We start from the raw sequence: 22,611 nt of genomic DNA, 5'->3' as shown, positions 1-22,611 counted from the left end.
AGTAGTGTGGATATACAGTACTGTGTTCGCTAACATGTACTGGAGTACCCATGGGGCCAGTGTGTTGTTAGGTCTGTCTTTCCCATGTGACACCACTTACCAAAGGAAGGCATTGGGAATTACCCGTTTCCTTGACAATTAGCTTCAGGAAGTTTCACATGCCTGCCAGAATACAACAGCTCCTAGGTAATGAACATGTTCTGTTTAGTCACGGAAATTACTTTAAGTGGCGAACAACCACCAGACTGCTCCCATTAAAAAAATGCAAAGCAGCTGCCAGTCTGACACTGTAGGTGTTTCATTACTTGTGCTCATAATCTGCTGCTTTCTGTTCTCACAATTGTATTGAAATAATCTGTTTTCTTTCTGCATGCAGGCATGTCTGTTGGAGCCGAAGCAAAGTGTCTCTCCATTGTGTCAAAGAAGGTACTACCAAATGCTTAAATGATATTTGTTTCTAAATGTATTTTATTTTATTATCTATGATAGTCCAAGTGAAAAAAAGTGATTTCACTCCTCACCTGTTAGGTGAACACCTTCTGAACATCATACAAAAAAATCTCTCTTCCACCTCAAACATACACGCTTGCTCACTAAATATATATTGCTATCCCTGAACAGATAATTGTCTCCTCTTCAAAAATTGTGAACAGGTTTTAAATAAGCAAGATGTCTTACAAGTGGGGTGAGACTCTGAATGTTATCCATTTACTGCAGAATGTTATTTGTTCATTTTATCCCCCACAAATTGACATTTTTTTTCCCCCCTGTATTCTCGTCAGACTGTGGCCGTAGACCTGCAGCTCGAATGACCAAGAGGATTCTGGGAGGTAGGACGAGTCGGCCTGGCCGCTGGCCCTGGCAGTGCTCCATGCAGAGTGATCCCAGTGGCCACATCTGCGGCTGCGTCCTCATCGCCAAGAAGTGGTTGTTGACAGTAGCACACTGCTTTGAGGGGTGAGTATAGCAAATACTGTAGGAGGCAGGGGGTTAGGATGGAATATAACCAGCTTGTCTGGATAGAAACAAGCTCAAGTAAAGAGAGATATACCTTTACTAAGCCAGAATGGTACTGTATTTTCTAGCAAGTGTCTGGGCTGTAAAAAAAAAAAAAAAAAAAAACATGCTTTCAGGTGGCAAGATGTGATGCTTGAGCTGACCATGATGGACTAAGACCCCAACAGTACTGCATCATACTTTAATGATCAGTAGAAACTAAGACTTTATATGTAGTCTCATATAATAGCAAAAAAAAGTAATACAAATACCACATTTTTACTTATTTGTTTTATCTGCAGAATTTAATAGCACTGAGTAAAATAATTGTTGAGCAAAGATTGTGATTCAGAAGCATTATAGAAGGTCCATGGTTTTGTTTGTCAAAGGCAGACCAAATAACTGTATTTACTAAACTATTGATATTTGGTTACATTTTGACACTCTGTTTCCCTCTATGTGAAGCCGGGATAAAGCTGATGTTTGGAAAGTGGTGTTTGGTATCAACAACCTGGACCACCAGTCACCCTTCATGCAGACCAGGAAGGTAAAGAGAGTTATCCTCCACCCGAGGTATAACAGAGCCGTGGTGGATTACGACATCAGCATAGTGGAACTGGACAAGGAGATTAATGAGACCAGCTACGTGAGGCCTGTGTGTCTTCCCAACAAAGACCAGCACGCACAGCCAGACACGTACTGTTACATCACGGGATGGGGCCACATGGGCAACAGGAGTAAGTGATTTGTTCTTCAAGTATTTTAGAAAGCTTCTTGATGAGCGCGGGTAAACAAACTTGCTGTTTCTTTTTTTTTTAATCAGTGCCCTTTAAGTTGCAAGAAGGAGAGGTTCGGATTATATCAAAGGATCAGTGTCAGTCTTACTTTGACATGAAAACTATCACGTCTCGAATGTTATGTGCAGGATACGAATCTGGAACCGTGGATTCTTGTATGGTGAGTTATGCAAGCTATTTCTAAGGATGTAAAGAAAACTGTTGATCTTAAGATTTAAGCTATTGACATTATAAATGTGTTGCAATTCTATAACGTCCTGGAGTTTAATAGTAATATGTTAAAATAGATGCTGTAGATGTTTTATTATTATTATTATTATTATTATTATTATTATTATTATTATTATTATTTTTTTTTTTTTTTTATGTGTTTGTTGAAATGCAGTAAAAAATAAGAGTCATCAATTTTATTCTACAATGTTGTACTAAACAAATTAGACAAAAATAAATGAGCATTTCAGTTTGTTCTGTTCAGATGATCAGGCCCTATGTGTAGGATTATAAGTGACTCAAGACCTGGATTTTTGTCTTCCAGGGTGACAGTGGGGGGCCTTTAGTCTGTGAAGAGTCTGCGGGACGCTGGACCTTGTACGGGCTGACATCCTGGGGTTCTGTTTGTTTTTCCCAAGTCTTGGGACCTGGCGTTTACAGCAATGTAACTCATTTTGTGGAATGGATCGAGAGACAGATATATCTCCACACATTTCTCCTCTAGTAGCCTGACACTGTAGAGATAGGTGGGGCTCTTTAAAACAAATTGAGACAAGAGCTTTGGCAGCTAGAGTAAAAAACTGTGAAAATGATTCCTGGAAATCATACCATCTTCCAGATCACAAAATACTTACATTTGATGGAGGGTGAAGGTATTATTTTACCCTAGACTCCGTTGAAGAACTGTCAAATGCTTCTAGCATTTTCTCTGAATTTGTATTTCACCTTGCTGTTTTACTATTCTATGGGAACAGGTCACTTGGCTTTGAGCCTCTTGGGCAGGGCAGATTTTGATGCTGTCATTTATTTGCAGAGCTACATTGGTGTTTTGATCATAACTGTGAACAATGCATTTAGCATCTTGTACAAGTCACAGTAGTATTTCTGTTTTGATATTCAAGACTGCACACTGCTTGTTTAACAGTTTCGTAAGTCCTGTCACTAACATCGTTTTAACAAGAACATTACCCAAGCTTCCCACTGCTCTAAAGAAAAGATCATAATCTGTTATACATGCAGGGTTTTCTTACGCTTCTAAACGTACTACAATTAACTGGACTTGATTATCACAGCTTGTTTTGAACTTTCTACACTTTAATAGAAGGGAATAAAAACACTATTGTAATGTTGAATTCCTAGTGTGAAACATACATCAAATGAGGTTATGTGTAAGATTCAAAAGGGATACAGGAAAGGGCTTGGAGCCAGGTGGACCAGATCCCCATTCCAAATGTAAAGACTACAAGGTATTCTCAAGGGTTTTGACATATGTTTCTCTGAATGACTTTAAAATACTTCTGTAAGCATTATATGTAAAAATAGGAAAGCAACAAACTGGTAAATATATGTATGCACAAGGCAAAACTGAATATGTCCTGTATTTTGCCAAAAAAAAAAAAAATGCCAGAAAAGCCATCTCTCCCATTTTGACACAACATAGATGCCATTCTAGAAGGCTTAAACCATTAATCACTCTGTCTTATTGTCTCAGATATGCAGTATTAGAAATAAAAAAAAAAAAAATCTAAATCACTTCTAACACACACACAACAAATGGGGATAATCTAACATGTTTATAGGCTCTCCAACCTGACCTCTCAAAATACACTTGCATTACTCTTGACAAACACACATGCATCTGTGAAGTTGTACTTTTCTATTATAATAACAATCATGACTTTAAAACGTGACAGGCATTTGTACTGTTGATTAAAACACAATGCTATACAACTGCAGAACATGCAAGCAAACGTGAGTTTGTGATTATGGATTAAGGGTTGGGAATTATTGCAGTTTGATTTATACAGTGCAATAGTAATTGCAGAGATAGACACAGGAAACAGAATTACTTAACACCAAAGTCCCTGTCTCGTCTCTTCTCTAAGATCTCTATGGCAGATAGCTCTTGAAGTCTGTGGAGTAAAAAAATTAATTTCAATGTCATTTCTCTTCTGCCATTTAAACAGAACGTATACTTTGTGTAACCCAGCTGTTGAAAATACTTTTTTTTTTTTGTTTCTGCTGCAGTGTGTAATTGAAACATTCCATGTAAAGATTACTTATGTTTGTAATTTTATAAAGTATTTTTATACTGCTTTTCTATGTGCACACATGAAATACAATGTATCGTGTCTTGACCATGAATCTTATTTTTACAATTCATTGTTCCATTGTAAATGAATCTGAATTTGATTATTTCTAAACAGATGAAATGATGGTAAACATGCCAGAAGATTTGGGGGTATGCTGCTAGCATTAAAAACAAACAAACACACACACACACACCCCGTTGTCAAGTATACTATTCTCCAAATGATTAAGGTTGCAATATGATTATAAAAAATAAAAAATATAAAAAAGTATTCTCTTGTATCTGGATCAGTTTGTCTAAGGAATATGCTAACATTAAATAATTTTGTTGATATTTAAATTCCATACCTTTACCAGAAGCAAGAACAATGAAGCAGGACATATGAAATATGAAACCCACCAATGGAAATGCACATGGCTATGCGGATTAAGCATATATGGAAAAGGTCACAGGAAAAACAGGGACATAAATGATCACATTCACAAGTATTTCCTTTATTTTCTTAATAAATGAACACATTTCAAAATTTAAAATGAGTTTAAAAAGCCAAACAAAAAAAACACAAACAAACAGAAAATTACTTAACATACTTAAATTGCAAAAATCATGTAACGTAATACTCACCCTTCCAGGACAGGTATACCACATACCTGTGTGTAGCTTTTAAAGTGTCACATTGACATGGCCAATAAAGGCAATGTCAGGTTCTCAATATGAACATTACTCTATTTTTAATCACAGTAACAGTATGGAAAAGAACGACAAACCATTAAATGATATTGAATTGAAAACACAATATTAAGAGTGAAAATCAGGCTGCTGCAAGGTCACCAAGAATAGAGAATAGTTCAATTACACCCCGCGGTACACTACAATATTAATTTGGCTTCTGGGCATTGTAAATTATTTCAGGAACAAAAATGCCAATATTCGTTATAAGGTGAAACACAAATAACGCGGTCTCCAATTATGGACCCCGACAACCACGTTATAACAGGGTAGCACTGTTCCTATAATAAAAAAGAATGCTGAAACCTTTTTGGGACAAAGAAAATCCCAACCCCCAGGCATTTGTTCCTACTTCTCAGACCTCTGTCTGTGAGGATACATCATAATTATTATTATTATTGTTTTTTTTATTAAAACAAAGTTGTATGTGTTCATAACAAAAAGGCCACAGCTGTTCAAAATTACATTCTATATAAAAAAGTTAAAAAAAAGAATCATCACATACTTCTATTTGCTCTAAGGCTTGCACGCATCTTATAAACACTCCTCTTCAATCATACTATTTAAGTTTAAAAGTACTTGTGCAAATATTAAGGGTTGCAAACAAAAAGGCCAATATGGATCAACCACTACTGGCTGCTTAATTTCTATGTGAACTATTTCACTTCAACTTCAATAAAGTGGAACCCAATCATTTACTCCATAAACTTGGGCGCCGATTCAATGGTGTTGGCTTGAAGCAGTATTTCCTGCACACTGTAGCTACAAGCCATTCTATTCAAAGACTCTTCTTAAGTTTTTCGTCTTCAAAAGTACAATTCAAGGTCCCAGCTACCGATATATACCTGCAGGATGGGTGCTACATGTAACTGGCAGGCACTGTATTGTTCCGATGTGTCTTTGCCACCTGATTTGGTCCCAGGTGAATCTCCTGATTCCACTACATGACTTGCAGGTCCAGTGCAGCCAGTTCATGGTGAGCTTCACTCTCTTAAAAGGTGTCATCAGTAGTGTTGGCACAGATGGGGTTTATGTGCCCATACTGAGTGCAGACTTCTTGGGCATCTTTCTAGGCTTTAATTTCACGACTGCACTCTTCTGGGGTCATCTTATCAAACTGTGCAGCCTTACAGGTGGGTGTGGGGAATAAAATGCTTTGAACATAGCGATACAGAAACCTGGAAGACAGGAGCACCATTTAGCCTTAAAATACATGCTAGCCTTAAAATACAAATGAAACTGACATGTATTGAGGTCACCAAGTCACAAATGCCAGACAGACTTAAATAAAACCAACAACACCTCTTCTGAGGCTTTACAGCACCTGCCTCAATTTATGCTCATGTTTTACAATCCCTACAATACTGAAAGCAGAATTAGCATACATGTTAAAACCAGAAAGCAGCAATGAATATTACAAGGGGTTAATATAGTGGCTTTTTTAACATAAGGAATTAGTGGACATAAAACTGTAATACACCACGATCATAACAGGAAAATACATTTGTGAAAGCGATCATTGTGCGAGTTTAGTTGGTACGGAGATATGAAACACTGGCAATGCTTTACAAGTAGACATCGTTATTACTGTGTTTTTGTATTTACCTGGGCAAAAGTGCTACGACGGTAGTCAGAACACAGACCAAGAAGAAGACTGGATCAGACATGTATTTCTCCATGATCCCAAAAGGGTTGGCTGGAGAGTTGCAGGTTACGCAAGTGGCACTGAAGATCACAGCAAACACAAAGTAAAATAGCCCACTTCCAATCAGAACAACCGCATGTATCCAAGTCTGAAATAAAAATTCAAAAAAATTCAAAATGTAAAATGATCTAGGGAAGTTAACCCATTCCTTGGTGTTAAACTAACATTTAGTAAGGCATGGTAGAACAATCCTCACCTTCAGGAAAGGCAGTTCTCAGATACTGTGGAGGACAGATGTTCTATACTGCAATGAGGTTATCATACAGCCACTTTGAGTATAAAATCATGTGTCACCAGTTTGAATTACCCATTTAATATTTTGAAGAAACCAATGCTGGCAAAAACATTGCTCCGTGAAATCTTGAAGTGAACTCTTATTGTTCATTGTAACATTTTCTTCTCAAACTTTTAATATTTAGTAAGATAATATTAGCCAAGTGTGATACTTACCAAGGTTTTGCTTTCTAATACAAGATGCAAGAGAATGATTAAGAGAGCACATGTGTTAATAGGCATTCCAAAAGAGAAGACACTGATATCAGAATCTGCGTACACCTGTAATAATAATAATTACATTTCAACAAAAAAAAAAAAAAAAAAAAAACAGTAACAAACAATCTGAAGGTTTATTCCGTCCCTTGTACATTTACAATCCAGTTTCATCAACATTTTTGGTATTTTGGTACCTTGGGTTATTATTACTATCATGGTTTTATGGCTGTGATCATTTAGAATTAGAGTATGCAACAGCTGTCAATGCACCACATTAGCAGTGAAAGCCAATTCACTGGGTCTGCTCTGATCTGCAGTGAAACCAAAAACGTTACTGGTATTGGTAAGGGCTTTATGGTAAGAGCTCATTAGAGCTATTAAACCAGCTTACTCAGTGCTTAGAGATTAAAACTAATGAAGAAAATAGGTATAATGTAGGCATAAAATGAAATGGGTATAATGTAGGTATAAAACGAAATAGGTATAATGTAGAGGGGCAGTAAGTGTTTAAGTTTCTTATTTTTTGAAGGAGTTACATTCATGTTAAATGTTACAAAATGAGGAATTCATTTTTAGAGACCTTCCGTTAAAGAACGATTTGGTTGTCCCCACTTTCTGAAAAATTACGTAAGCATCTTCCTAAAATATACTTACAAAATATGGAAGGAAGAAGCACACAAGGCTTTGATAAAATGCGTCCAACATCGTTAACCAGAAAGTGGATGGCAAGTAGGCCTGTAAGGAAAACATGAGCAGAACAGGCATCTTGAAAAACGTCACGCTCAAACAATTTCACAGAATTTGTATTGCTGATATGATCTTTTTTATTAATTATATTTTGCCATCATCATCATCATCATTATTATCGTATTTCTTTACCTCAGAGCTTTGACCACTTTTGTAAAGCTCTGGCAGCCGTGTGAGTGTCTCTGCAGGAAAATCTTTGTCCAAGATCCCATATATTACAGGTGGTGCCGAGGTGAAGAGGAGGTTAAAGAAAATGAGAATCCAATAGTTTGTCATTGTGCTGCCAGAAAACCCACAAAAGAACTGATACCAGAAGAGCAGGTTCACATAGGCCTAAAAAAGGAACAGAACATATAAGACTGTTGATATTAAAGTAATCTGAAATACTCTATGATAAAAATAAGCCTAAAAATACATATGGTATCTGTTGGCTGTAACAGTTGTAAGTTTTTCCCCAGATTCTGATACTGTCATAAAACTTCTCAAAAGAATATCTCAGCTAAGTTTCATCACTATCATATAAGCATTTCTCTTTGAATAACTCTAAAGTGACATGCATATGGATGCATGGACACACACATCCACAATACCTCTTTTGTTAGAGAAATCAATCCCAGGAAGGGAAAATTAAATGAAAGAGTCATTCAATTCCAAGTAGGTCAGGTATGCCACTTTATACTTACAACATTTTTATAGAAGAAATAAAGAACCATATTGGCTAATCTTGTGTAACACCAATGACCATGGACAAGCAGCAACTTGCTTAAATGTTTAAATCTTGATATGGCAAAGTCACTAGACATCACAGCCTGAAAGAAAGAGAGAGAGAGAGAAACATAAACTCCTAATTACATGACACTTGGCAAATTGTGTAATTAATGTATGTTTAAATTAAAGAGAATTCATATTAACTGTGTCAAAATACCTGCATGCCTTCCTGGCCTGAAATTCCTATCCCAACATCAGCAACCTGGATCATGCTGACATCATTGGCACCATCACCTAAAGAGAATGACAAGGTTTTAAATACATTAATATACACAATATACTGTATATTAGGGTTACTATAGGGTTATACTATAGGACAAAGTGTTGTTTTAATGAAAAAGGAGTATGTTGTAAATATTTACCTATAGCAAGAGCCAGGACTTCAAGTTTTTCTCGCACTAGCTTGACCACTTGACTCTTCTGCAGTGGGGTTGATCTACAACACACGACTGCTCGGCACTGCTTGGTTAGCTCCAGGAACGTTTCCACTAGGCTCTCGTGCAAAGCGTACTCCAGTGTCTTCCCATCAATCACCAAGCTGAAGCCAGAACCTGGCCCTCCACTGGGTCCATGGACACTCTCTCCAATTTCTTTTATAAGTGTATTAAGCAATACCTCACAACAATCCTTTAAAACAATGGAAATAATGAGATATAAATCGAAGTCAGAATTGTGTAACTAAGAATTCATGACAGGTAGGGGTTTAAAATAAGAACATTTGCCCATTAAAAGTTAGGGAAATAAAAAAGTTAAATGGCATTACACTTGCATATCTGATAAAGCTGCTACAATACAGTACAACTTTAAAAATAAATAAATAAAAATAAACTCATTTTCAGTTGGTGTATTGCAGCAGAGGGCACCAATTTACATTATGAATTGCATTATGTGGCAAATGGATTTTATTTTATTGGTAAAAAATGTTAAATTTCTTTTACTCGATTGCTATTATTACTTTTGAATACATTTTACAGTATTTTTCTAACCATTTTGATGCATCCCACCTGGAAGACAGGCCCCTCCTAGCTAGTCTGGGGTCACCGAAGCACTATGAAATATCCCCAGTTGTAGTTAATCTAAGGTTAAATGAACCACTATTATCCTTCTTTGTATTTTTTCAAACCGATTTCCAAGTGTTTTAAATAAAACTCTCTATACAATTATTCAAATGTTGCTATAATTACTTGAATCCCCACCACCTCCCACTAACCTTGCTGTTGCAGTTTGCAGTAACAACCTTTTCAGTAGGCCTCAGCAGCTTACAGGAATAGGCAATGTTGATGGCTGTCTCTTGTTTGTCCCCAGTCAGAACCCAGATCTTTATCCCCGCTTTTTGCAATGCTTCGATGGTCTCTGGAACGCCTTCCTGGAGGCGATCCACTATACCAGTAGCACCTTACATAAGACAGGATCAAAAAAAAGGTTTATATTGAAGATATGGAAAAGTTTGAAATGGAAAAGTAGATTAACTAACAGAAGAGAAACCTTCTCCAAGAATTAGTGGAGCAACGGTGTTAATGTAGGGTCACATTGTGAGTTTCCTACCCTGCTACATCCAGCTATGGCTAAAGGTGTCATGTCAGACTTCTAAGCAACCCCAATCCTAAGCTGTCTTTGATAGTTACTAAGCTCTCTGATGGCCAGAAATGGTCCCCAGTTTCTATTAGCTTAAATATTTTTGATTAACAAAGCAATTACCTATTCAAAGCATCATTAAAAATGATTGTTTATTAGGGAAGACAATTTTCAATGTTTAATATTACAACTGTTGTAAAAAATGTAAATAAATTGAAAATTAAAAAGTATAAAATGGGGAAAAATATAGGCGCACAGAGCAATACCATACATTACTGTTTCCTTATAGTCTGCTTTTTTATAATTTGGGTTTAACACAATTTCGATAGAAAATATAATTAAAAATGCTGTTATTACTAGTGCTAAACATATTTTAAATTCTACCTACAGTACTTACTTCTTCTCCAAGTGGCACTATCTTGCCACATTCCTATCTCTTTCCTCTCCTGCTTATTTTCTTCTCACATTTTCCAACTGTGCCTGGAATCATACAGTCTTGCCCTTTCCTGTCTTTATCCAGTCTGACGCAAAGCTTCTCTTCACTCTCTTTCTGTATACTTCTCCTGACAACCCTGCCTTCTAAAACAGACACCAGCAACTATAAGATACTTTATGTCACCCCAAAGCTAGCACCGTATTAATGGAAAGGCTAAGCTCTACTACCTGTAGTGTATAATGCTATATTCCGGATAGAATAAAATACAAAATTTTCATGGACAAACATTATAAATTCACACCTAGTTTAAAATAAAATAAAAATAACCTAGTTTCAATCCATTTAACAAATATTTTAACATTAAACTATAACTTTTTGGTATCCAGCAATTGTGGCAAAAAGTGAATTACAACATACCCAACAAGATTAGGTTGGTTTCCAGTTTAACTGCAGATTCCAGCAAAAGCTCTTCTCTGTTAACAATACTGGTCTCTGCTAAGAAATGTAGTTTCAACCACTCTTCATATTCAGCATCACTCAGTACCTTCCAATAACAAAGGCAAAGTAAAAAAGCTAGCTAATATTCCATAAACAAGACAGTAAAATAATACTTAACAGTATAACAGTATAAGTATTATTCAGCTGTTGAACAATTTTCCGTCTTTATGTAGAATACATAGAAAACTGAAAGTACCTTATAGGCTATGCATAAAGTGCGTAGTCCTTCTCTGGCATAGTCATCTAAATGTTTTTGTGTTTGCTCTTTAATTTTCCTTAGTATTTTTTCTAATTGGATATCATCTGCAAGATACAACAAGGTAGTTAAAAGTCAGCATTTTTAGAGTAGAAATATAATATGCTGTTCGTCAATAACTATATTGGAGTACTGGAACCATTTAAAACCTAGAACAATTCCTTGAAAGCAGTCTGTTGACGAGAAACTGGTGGGGATTTTAAAAACGGCATCAATTTATACAGCTACAGACAGAACAATAAAAACATAAAACCACCACCACCCAACAGTCTAGTTCAGCTACACCAGAGAGAGACCGTCCACCAGTGTTTTTATGCTTTCCCCAAGCTAAGGAGCTGTAAAAACTCTACCTTTGGGTGAGTTGTCCAAAAGATCCATTATAACCGAATCTGCGCCCTTGGAGTAAACAACAACTTGACCGGTGACTGGATGCCGGACAACTACAGACATCCTCTTCCTCACGGAGTCAAAGGGCAAAATGTGTAAAAGTTGAAAGTTCAAATCTCCAACAGCAGCTAGCTGGACTGTGAGCTGGTCAGGAGTCCGCGCTTGTAAAGTGCATTTGTAAGCTCTGGCAGCATGGACTAAAGCAGCTTCGTCAGGGCTCTCGGCCTCGTAGTTTAGCTCACCAGCACCGGGCTGCGTAGTGGTAGATTCACTTTTGGAAGGTAAGCTGCCAGCAGCTTCCTCTACCTCTGGCTGGTACTCTATATTACACGGAGGCTGGTTCTCACTAGGCTGGTCTTTCTGAGAAGATTCAGAAATGTTTTCTTCCTTTCCTTTGAACAAGGTGGGTGTTTTTGTCCTTGTTTTAAAAATACTAAGTCTGCTTGTAAAACTGCTGGTACTGTTTGACAGAGAGTCCGTGCCATTTAGGCTGGAAGGAGTGTTAAAGCGACGAACAGAGAACCTCTGAAATAACTGCTTGACCTCTTCCAAGGATTTCAGGGGCGTTCGGCCAATGTCTGGGAATCGGGCCTGAAAAGAGCGGAACAGGAAGGTGGTTAGTGTGGGGTTTTGACTTTTAGACCCTCACAAACAGTTTACTTTTTATTTATTTGTTAAGTTGTTTTGTATCACTTATAAAAATCCCCAATTCGTATAAACCTGAAATTATACAATTCAACTGTATTACAAATGCTGTATGACAAACTGGAATACACACCCGTTGTCTTGGCTGGTTAGGGTACGACACCACAACAGTATTGCAGACTGCCAGAGCAAGAAAGAATTCTATGATGTATTTTGTTTCTAGAGAACCACTTTCAGAAGATTCATCCGGCATGAAGGAAGGTGAGGAGATCAGGTTGTATTTCCTCAGGAGCTGAGGGTCAGGCACTACATCCCGCTCCTGATGAGAAAAAAAAAAAAAAAAATGAGAACATGATTTTGATTGTTCTCTGTATAAACTGTGTAGTGTCCTCATGCCGCGTTCATATTTAAATACTGACATATCATTACATTCATCACATACTTGTTAACTTCTGGATTTATCCAATCTCCTATTCCCTGTCCTATATGATAGAGGTCTGTGTAAACAGTCTGCAAGTTGACTGGAGGTCACCCAAGTGTATTCCAGAAGTGTACTTGGAATAATGGACTATGCTGTCCCTTTGTCCTGAGTAAAGGCATTTTTTGTTTTGTCCGTAACATATACCACTGTCAATTAATACCCCAAAACCCACTTACACATCTTTAAAGACACATAAAATGGACATTTTGCTACAGAAATCAATAAAAAATGTGCTTCTTATTTGTAAAAAATATATATATATATATATATGTCTCATTAATAGTGACCTGAATGAAAGGCTGCAAAATTAAAAGAAAGGATCAGAGAGCAGAGAATAACTCTCAGTGGGTAGTGCAGCTGCACATGAACCTAGTGTGAAGAGATGGCAATTTGAATATGAATGCGGCTCTAAATTGTCTAGAAGATTTATGAGAGTCCTATAATGATAGGAATCAGAATGTATGTTTTCCTCATCTGAGAAAATTTCAGTCTAAAACAGCAAAACTAACCATTCTGCTACTGAAAGCCATATGACATGGGCTGTGGGTGTCTGTCTGCGCATATCCCACATGCAGAGATGGACAGCGGTCAGTAAGGGTGTTCAGGGAGGAAGAGCTCCGGGGTCTGTTCAGTGTCTTGCAGCTCTGCGCTTTCAGATCTGATTTGGTGTTCAGAGTTCCAGTCTGATATTCCTCATCATCAGAGTCAACATCCTGGTACAGCTCCAGCCTTTTTCCTATTATAAAATGTAACCAACTGTTGAAACTTTAGCAAGGGACTCTTGGCATTGCTTATTTCCTTTTTAAAAATCACAAAAAAAGCATGAAGATGTCTAGCATACTTATTTATTATACAATACATTAAAAAAAAAAAATAAATAAATAAAAATAAAAAAACTGTAAAACAGTTATAAAGCACCTTTCACACAAGCCGCAAATTTACACAACAGTACATCTTAATTCCCTAGCATAGCATTGTATGACACTAGTGTTCAATAATAACTGGAGAATATGGCTGTGGCACCAAGCAGTCATTTTGAACATCTCATGTTTCCGGGGAAAAAAAAAACCTAACAAAAAACAGAAACAGTCTACACTTCTTTCTGAGCCTACCATTGTCTTTATGAGAATACTCCACGCCCGCGATGCTGCACCTGCGGAAAACCATCTTGTTCTCAGTGAGGGTGCCGGTTTTGTCTGAGAAAATGTACTGGATCTGACCGAGGTCCTCTGTGATATTGAGAGCTCTACACTGGATGGTTGAATCCAATTTTTTATTGTACAGGTCAATATCACTTTGAATAAAAAATATCTGCCCAAGTTTGACTATTTCAATAGACACGTAGAGGGAAATTGGAATTAAAACCTGTAGCACAATGATCATTGTCCAAAACATGTAAAAGCCTGCCAATGCTGGTTGAGTCTGTTTCCCATTAGGCTCTGGCACAACAAATGGTGGATCCTCTGCAAAGTTGTTCAACCATATCCCGTGTCCTTAAGTAAGACACACACAAAAAACAAACATGGATTGGTATTTATTCAGTGAATGTAAACAAGTTTATAAAAATGCACAAGTGCTAACAAAATCAGGACCACTTAGATGACTACTCATGACCCCCTACTCAACCTCCACCTCAAAATGTAAATCCATGTTGCCCAGTATTTAAGATTCACCTTTTTTAGTTACTATAAAAAGGCTCTCCTTTGATTTAACATGCACTTCCTCCATATATAAAAGAACATTGTGTGTGCCTCACTGTTTCAGACAGGTACACATTATTTATTTATTCATCTATTTTTTAATCTGTGGGTTACAATTACAGTTACAACATTAAACCAGACAGTATTCTCAAAAGACTGGGCTGCCCAAATGTATGTATTTGTTTCTTCGGTTCCAAGGAGATTTATTTTTCAATGAAGCACATTGTCTCCTGGTGTGCCACTATTGCTAAATGCACTGACCAGTATTGATTTATCTGCCCACACCTCCCACAGGGCACACATGTGGTTCTTCATTTACAGTTACCTATAGCTGTGGTCAAGCACATCAAGAGAAGTAGAACAACACTCCATAGGACATCAACATTCAGTCTCCTTTCCAATTTGCTGCGTTTGTAACGGGGCCCACTGTTGTTCAGCATCGCTTTGGTCTCATGTCCTTTAAAATAGGGAACACATGTCTACAATGTCTATGGTGTACAGTTAATTGTAGAATAGAAAAAATATATAAAAATCTTACCAGCATAGACAACAATGCCAACAACAGCTTCTGTATTTCGTATTGTGCACCCTCTTAACAACAGGTTGTCTTTATACAGGCCAACACGTTCTTTATTAGGGTGCTCCCTAAAACAAATTCAGTAAACACAGTTTCATGACTGAGTACCTTTTTATTTATAAAATAGCGAGCTAGAAACTGTGTTCTTCCCCAGGCAACTTCACGTAAATCACCACACAATTTGCCATCTTATATGTTATTCTACAATGTCTCTTTCAAATGCATTCCAGAAGTGATACAGTGCCTATATGAAGTATCCCCCCCCCCCCCCCCCCCCCCCTTGGACATTTTCACAGTTTGTTGTGTTACATCCTGAAATCTTGATGCATTTAAATGGAATTTTTTTTCCCTTTGATTTACACAACCTACTCAACATTTTCAAAGTGTGACAAAATGAGGGGGGTGAAAAAACAAATCAATTAGAAATAAAAACCTGAAAAGTCTTCATTAGATAAGTATTCGACCCCTTTGCTATGACACTCCTAAATAAGCTAAGGTGCAACCAATTGCCTTCAGAATTCACACAATAAGTTAAATTGAGTCCATCTGTGTGCAATAAAAGTGGTTTACATGATTTCAGATTAAATACACCTGTCTCTGTAAGGTCCCACAGTTGGGTAGTGCATTCAAAGCAAAGATACTACCATGAAGGCCAAGGAGCTTTCAAAACAACTCTGGCACAGATCAGGGGAGGGGTATAAAAAGATTTCAAAGGCATTGAATATCCCTTGGAGCACAGTCAAGTCAATCATTAACAAATGGAAGGTATACAGCATCACCCAGAATCTGCTTAGAGCAGGCCATCCTCCCAAACTGAGCAGCCGGGTAAGAAGGGTATTGGTCAGAGAAGCCAGGAAGAGGCCAAGGACAACTCTGAAAGACATACAGCGTTCCATGCCTGAGATAGGAGAAACTGTCCATGTGTAAACAATAGCTGAGGTACTCCACAAATCTGGCCTGTATGGAAGAAGCAGCCAGGAAGCCATTTCTGAAAAATGCCCATGTAAAATCCCGCTTGGAATTTGCAAAAAGGCATGTGGGAGACTTCTATGGTCCGATGAAACAAAAATTGAACTATTTGGCCTAAACGTCTGGCACAAACCAAACACAGCACATCACCCAGGTAACACGATCCCTACTGTGAAGCATGGTGGTGGCAATATCATACTATGGGGATGTTTTTCTTAGGCAGGGACTGGAAAGCTTGTCAGGGTAGAGGGCAAAATAGATGGAGCTAAACATAGGCACATCCTTTAGGAAAACCTGCTTCGGTCTGCAAAAGACCTAAGACTGGGACGGAGATTTGCTTTTCAGCAGGAGTATGACCCCAAGCCACCAGCCAAAGTGACACTGGAGTGACTTAAAAACAAGAAAGTGAATGTCCTAGAGTGGCCCAGTCAAAGCCCGGACTCTAATTAAATGTGGCAAGACTTGGACATTGGTGTCCACCAACGATCCCCATCCAACTTGACAGAGCTTGAACTATTTTGCCAAGAAGAATGGGTGGATATTGCACGATCCAGATGTGCAAACCTGGCAGAGACTTACCCCAAAAGACTCACAGCTGGAATTGCTGTCAAAGGTGGTTCTACCAAGTATTGACTCAAGGAGGGTGAATACTTATCTAATCAAGACAATTAAGTTTTATTTGTTTTTTTTCATTAACTGTTGTTTCACAATAAAAATGATCTTGCCTCTTCAAAGTGTTGAGTAGGTTGTGTAAATCAAAGGAAAGAAATCCCATTTAAATGCATCAAGATTTCAGGTTGTAACACAACAAACTGTGAAAAAGTCCAAGTGGGGTGAATACTTACTTAGGCACTGTATGTACTCTTGGGTCTTTGATAAAATCAAATTAAAGAGTTTTACTCTGATGAAAGAACAAGCTCATTTCTATATTATTGCATAAATAGAATATATTAAAAAATGTCACACAAGATTGAATGCTATCCACATGCATTTATATAAAATAATTTTAATAATAAAAATATATAATTACATTTCGTTTATCAGTCAATCAGTAATAATAATAATAATACAAATAACAACAGTTAGAATGCTAATGCAAAAAATTTACGTACACGAAGCCTCTAAACCGATTCAGGTCATTGTTGGGACTTTCACATTCAATTCTACTGTTAAACTTTTCAGGATTCACTTCAAAGCCCTGAAAGCAAATCAGATCAATATATTTGTAACAGAACACAGTGTTTTTCCTTGAGTCAATCAATTCCCTAATTTAAAATAATAAATACTAAATAAATCCAAATAAAACTGGTTCACATTTTTTAACTGGTAGAGGCCAAACATTTACACATGGTACACATAAGCAAATATTTTGTTTAAAAAAAAAAAATAAAAAAAACTATAAAAAATAACAGCAGCATTTTATTTTAAGGGGTTTCCTATTTGTAATTTTCCTAATTTAAACAACTAAAAACAACAACCATAAAAAGTAAATCTGCATGCACTGTAATGTATGTACATGTACAATTGTAATATGCCTTCTCTATATCTTAATTGCCAGGGACATCTATTATACACCCACTTGTATTCCTCTATAAAAACAAGCTGTCTTACCTGCTCTGGAAATCCTTTGACTACTTGTCTTTGCTTAAGATTGGTTTCTCCATCCAGATTTGCGGTTTCAATGTGACAGATACCGTCTGGATCAGAAGAGTGGATAAGAACCATGTCTGCTGGAATGATCTCATTGCAGGATAGTCGGATGAAGTCTCCAACATGGACCTCCTTCCAGCATTTATCAATATATTGCTGATGTTTCCTGGAATAATATTACAAATGCATCAAGATAAAAGTGCTGTACCATGAAACCAATACACAAAAATGTCCTCAACCAAATACTGTATATTCCCTAAAATGCGATCATGGAATGTTAGTACACTGCAAATTATTCTAGTTTTATGTTTTGTTTTTGTTTTTTTTTCATATTCAACAGTATCAATATCTGAAGAAGTTTGTAGTACCTGTTACACAGTATTACTGAAGGGGTTTGGATTTGAGGTTTTTATTTTTTTTTTTAAATATACAGAATTACCCAGCCTCCTCTTCTATCCTGTATGTCCCTCTTTCACAACCTAAACCCACCGACGTATTCTTCTCAAGATACTGGTTATTAAAAGTAAGGAACAAGGGATGTTTTCTACATAGCATAACCAGGAGATGTGAAAAATTGATGTTATCAGACATGCAAAAAAAAAAAAAAAATAAAAAAATAAAAAAAGTCCCTTTGTAACAATTGGACTAGCGGGTTTCTCAGAAGTATGACATATGTGCGTGCACCCCCCTCCACTAAATCCCCTGGAAGGAATATGCATCTGGTATCCTGTCTCTCTATACACAGCACTTCCTAGAGCTACTGATAGACTCAATGCAAACAAACATTGCTATGCAGGGTTGCCACCTTTTCCACAGACCAAGCCCAGACATATTTCTCAGTCAGCCTATGTGATACAGTTTAACATAATACCACCAGATCTCGGTACAAATCAATAATCACGCAACATACAAAGGATTGTGATGTTGACATTTCTAACAACCGAACTTCCAAACACTGAAACAATTCTCTGAAAATACATCAGACTGGGGACTAGCAACCTAGGCCCACTACATTCAGCTTTCAAAATGCTGGGACAGTCTTAAGACCTTGTTTCACAAGAAAGCAGTTCAGTATTTTTTAAAGGCTTTCAATAAAATACCATGTACAGTGCATTCCGAGAAAAAGCTACTGTAGTATTCATTATTTCAATTATTATAATATTAGCATTTACCTGATTTGAATTGTGTTGGACATTAAAATTCCACTACTCAAAACCAAGGGGTTGAATAAGGTGATGCTAAGCAAAGAGGGCTGCTTATTGAAGGTGCCTATTGTTTACTTGTACAGTATTAAAAAATGTAATTCTTTCTAAAGTTTAATTGCTGGAAAGAGAAACCGATACAGTTCATGTAACAAATAAAAAAAAGTTTGCAGTATAAATTATATTCAATTTGATTTATCTAGAGCAAATTACATTCAGATATAGATGGCTCACCTGGTGAGTAAGTAAATGAATCATGGTTAGTGAAACAATCTCAACATGGGGACACCCAGTTGTGTGTGAGTACATATATTCTATGGCAACAAGAATAGTTGCTTAAATGCAACTGCATATAATTTAATCTGTGACAGAGAATCACTTACTCTGTGGTTTGAACAGTTAAGCAAGCACAAGTTTCCCCACACAAGCCCATACATTTTTACTGAAGTTGTTAAAATGTATTACTTAGTATAAAGACAACGACCTAAAAAGGCCATTTGTCTTATCACCATTTATTCAACGCTAAATCAATAAAGGGCTATAAAGTTAAAGGAATGCCAAACATATTATTCGGAACCTGCTGTACACCAAACAGAGTGTTATTGATCTTTCTTGCTGGGCTGAGTCTTTGGTTATCCTCTCAGACATCCTTAACCGCAGTGATCAGGAGAACCGCGACTATGGGAATGACTGCAATTCTAGGTTGGAAGGCATTCACGACTGGCACAAAATTTAAAGCAGCAAGAAAAATAAATGTTCGCAAATCTGTGGAGCTGTTCAAGAAGATTTTTTTTGGAAGAAAATACTGAACATTGTACTTGTTGGGCCGAATCTTGTTTATAGAATAAATCTTCTTCATCCATTTGGAGGAATCTTTGTTCAATGGAAGCTTACTATTTCCATCATTACCATTGTAAGAACTAATACTTGGTTTATAGTCTATTTGAGCAACATTGTGCTACCAAGATAGTCATTTCCTGCCATGCCTCATCTTGGACTTGGAACTGTGGCTGTTTCCATACCTTGTGACATGGATGACACAACAACGATTCTATAAATCTGTTGTGCATTTTCATTAGTATGCAAGGATCACACACTGGTATCCGTCCAGTTCCTCGGGGCTGCAGTAAGCATGGTAACCTTTGTCCCAAGCCGCCAGTTAATCTACCTTGAATCCCTGCAGCAAATACCTCCAATTGGATTCGCAGACAGCATGTTATGCATGAACAACACAAAACACCCACATAGAACTATTCTCTAGCCTGGACAGATGCTGGAGTTGTAACAACATGTTTGTAATAGTGTCCTGGATACATCAAACAAGTTTAGCAAATATATGAAAATGAGTATCTGTGCATGGTGTGCTTTGATTTGTTTTTGTTGGTTTTGTGTTAGAGGCACCATCTTGGGGATCAGTAGAATATTATTCTGATGCTTTTTATTTATTTACTTGTTAGGTTGAATCCTCAATACCACTGATTCTTTAAGTTATTATTATTATTATACAATGCACTTCAAAATGACCTTTTGTAATTTTTGTTGATCTTGCTTAATCTGCATTGGTTGCAGGTGTACTGGGTGTTATTTTGAAGAAGTAATTGATTATTGTGCCGTCTCAAAATCGAGTTTGACAATTTTGTAACCAGAAATATCTTTTTTTTTTTTTTTTATTAAATGAACAATTTAAGTTGTGCTGCATTTTTAAGCAGCGTCTACCTAAAATAAGAAAAGTTGTTGAGGCTGACATTGTGTAGGCTACTGTGACGGCCGGCACTCCAAACAGACCCGCTTGGGTTCTTTTCCCTTCTAAAAATCACGATCCACACACAGGTTTGAAATAAAAATAGCGCGGATGCGCAACTTTGATGACAAAAATAAGCAAAAACAAAACAAACACCTAGTTCCTGCGGAGCACTGACTAAACACTTGATGTAAGATCCTAGCTAGCTCGCAGGACAGATACGCCGTTTACCTGCTACAAAACCACACAAATAACACACACAAGTTTGACACGATACCTCTCTCTCTCTCTCTCTACCACCTCTCTTTCTATCACTCTCTTGCTCTCACACACACACACACACACACACACACACACACACACACACACACACACACACACACACACACACACACACACACACACACACACACACACACACACACACACACACACACACACACACACACACACACACACACACACACACACACACACACACACACACACACACACACACACACACACACACACACAGCAGCAGCCCTGAGCAGACTGGCTGCCTCTCTTAAATACCCTGCGCCTGGCTCTAATTTACAATTACCACCAGGTGCAGGGGATAACTAAACAATAAAAAAATTAAACAATTAAACAATTAAACTAATTAAAACCTTTAGCCCATTCACCCAAAAGTGCATTTTCACATGTTTTTAGGATTTTAACCCCCTCCCTGCTATCTCACAGCTACATTTTTGTTTTGTACTGTACAGTATAGGTAGAAGCTATAATACACAATGTTTGACAGCAAGTGGCTATAACAGAAGTGTTTTTACTAGTACAAATGCAAACTTATGTTTTGTGCGATTGTTGTAAAACAAATGTATAAATTACTGTCAAGCACACACTATAATACTAAGTTATTATTTGTATTTATTTTCTGAAGTAAACATAACAAGTAAACAATACCTGTTCATTTTTATCATAAATACAACAAGGAAACAATATTTGTATTCTGTATCATCTGTTATTATCAGTACCCAATCGGCATTGGCCGATACAGGCAGAAAATCATTGGCTATCGGTACATTAATCTGCCAAAAATCCAAACAGGTGGAATGATTAACACTTTATAGGGCACACTGTCATATAGAATCTATCAAGCTAGATTTTTTTAGTACACATTTTCTGAAAGACTGCTGAAAATAAGATAGGTTGCATATTTCATTTTTCCATTTTGCAAAAAAATGACAAAAATAAAATTAGGTGTCAAATGTGTCCCCTTGCTCAAAAAGAGTTAAGAATCTGGCACAATACTACTCAGTTACACAAGTATGCAAAATAGCAATCAAACATGAAAAAACATTTTAATTGCCAAAATGTTTAATGTGAAGGACTGTTAAAATAAATATACATGCAACAGCAACTGTTCATTTCATTTTCATTTTTTTTATTTTTTTTTATTTTTAGGTAATGTTCTCTACAGAAAATTCTGTTACTGAACTATAAACTATATATATATAGTGTGTGTGTGTGTGTGTGGTGTGTAGCGTACACGGGGGAAGGCAGCAGCAGGGCTGGTAGGTGACGTAGTCACATACAAAGACATAAGCCCGATATACGCTCCTTGCAAAGGAGCCGGCTCTTTTGTACAGCTGTATTGGTGCTATGCTTTAGTGCGAGAAGTCCCGAGTTCGTGCCCGCCCTCCGCCTGTGTGTGGATTGCCTACGGGAACTGAGATCGCTATATACATTTGATCATTAGCTCCCTGCACTCTCACTGTCATCTGCCCGCGCTTGGTAGGGTCTGCAATACAATCATCCTCATCGCTACAGAGATTGTCACACTCGTTCTCGTCATTTATTGGGATTTGACCCATAAAACATATGGGGTAGCCTGTTGAAACTGCAAACAAAATACAAATTCTGTAGTAAATGAACAGTATAATTATCTTTAAAGGTACCTTGCTTACAACGTACAC

The 22,611-nt window shown here is 37.1% G+C and overlaps 2 protein-coding genes across 4 annotated transcripts in view; one reads left to right on the top strand and one right to left on the bottom strand.

The window, feature by feature from the left end:
• Window positions 1–4,366, top strand: part of LOC121324236 (atrial natriuretic peptide-converting enzyme-like) — a 50,545-nt gene extending 46,179 nt beyond the window's left edge. Inside the window, exons 18-22 of the mRNA XM_041265906.1 lie at window positions 377–426; window positions 783–957; window positions 1,462–1,733; window positions 1,820–1,953; window positions 2,329–4,366. Coding sequence (XP_041121840.1) covers window positions 377–426; window positions 783–957; window positions 1,462–1,733; window positions 1,820–1,953; window positions 2,329–2,508 — 811 coding nt within the window. The 3' untranslated portion in view covers window positions 2,509–4,366. The remainder of the gene's footprint in view (window positions 1–376; window positions 427–782; window positions 958–1,461; window positions 1,734–1,819; window positions 1,954–2,328) is intronic.
• A 684-nt stretch (window positions 4,367–5,050) lies between these two features.
• Window positions 5,051–22,611, bottom strand: part of LOC121324223 (phospholipid-transporting ATPase VD-like) — a 33,505-nt gene continuing 15,944 nt past the window's right edge. Inside the window, exons 4-22 of one of the 3 annotated variants that reach the window (XM_041265873.1) lie at window positions 17,672–17,876; window positions 17,173–17,258; window positions 15,053–15,159; window positions 14,840–14,971; window positions 13,927–14,307; window positions 13,324–13,550; window positions 12,467–12,652; window positions 11,652–12,279; window positions 11,242–11,348; window positions 10,965–11,091; window positions 9,747–9,931; window positions 8,899–9,163; window positions 8,694–8,770; window positions 8,452–8,577; window positions 7,901–8,101; window positions 7,676–7,756; window positions 6,980–7,084; window positions 6,430–6,617; window positions 5,051–6,002 (exon numbers count right to left, since the gene is read on the bottom strand). In XM_041265873.1, the coding sequence (XP_041121807.1) occupies window positions 5,894–6,002; window positions 6,430–6,617; window positions 6,980–7,084; window positions 7,676–7,756; window positions 7,901–8,101; window positions 8,452–8,577; window positions 8,694–8,770; window positions 8,899–9,163; window positions 9,747–9,931; window positions 10,965–11,091; window positions 11,242–11,348; window positions 11,652–12,279; window positions 12,467–12,652; window positions 13,324–13,550; window positions 13,927–14,307; window positions 14,840–14,971; window positions 15,053–15,159; window positions 17,173–17,258; window positions 17,672–17,876 (3,523 nt within the window). In that variant the 3' untranslated portion in view covers window positions 5,051–5,893. The remainder of the gene's footprint in view (window positions 6,003–6,429; window positions 6,618–6,979; window positions 7,085–7,675; window positions 7,757–7,900; window positions 8,102–8,451; window positions 8,578–8,693; window positions 8,771–8,898; window positions 9,164–9,746; window positions 9,932–10,964; window positions 11,092–11,241; window positions 11,349–11,651; window positions 12,280–12,466; window positions 12,653–13,323; window positions 13,551–13,926; window positions 14,308–14,839; window positions 14,972–15,052; window positions 15,160–17,172; window positions 17,259–17,671; window positions 17,877–22,611) is intronic. The other 2 variants (XM_041265882.1, XM_041265892.1) reach the window with 2 other exon arrangements.

Source organism: Polyodon spathula, chromosome 1, assembly GCF_017654505.1.
Source record: "Polyodon spathula isolate WHYD16114869_AA chromosome 1, ASM1765450v1, whole genome shotgun sequence".
In the NCBI taxonomy this organism is placed as follows: domain Eukaryota; kingdom Metazoa; phylum Chordata; class Actinopteri; order Acipenseriformes; family Polyodontidae; genus Polyodon; species Polyodon spathula.
The sequence above is the reverse complement of the archived record's forward strand: the minus strand, read 5'-3'. Positions and strand labels throughout refer to the sequence as shown.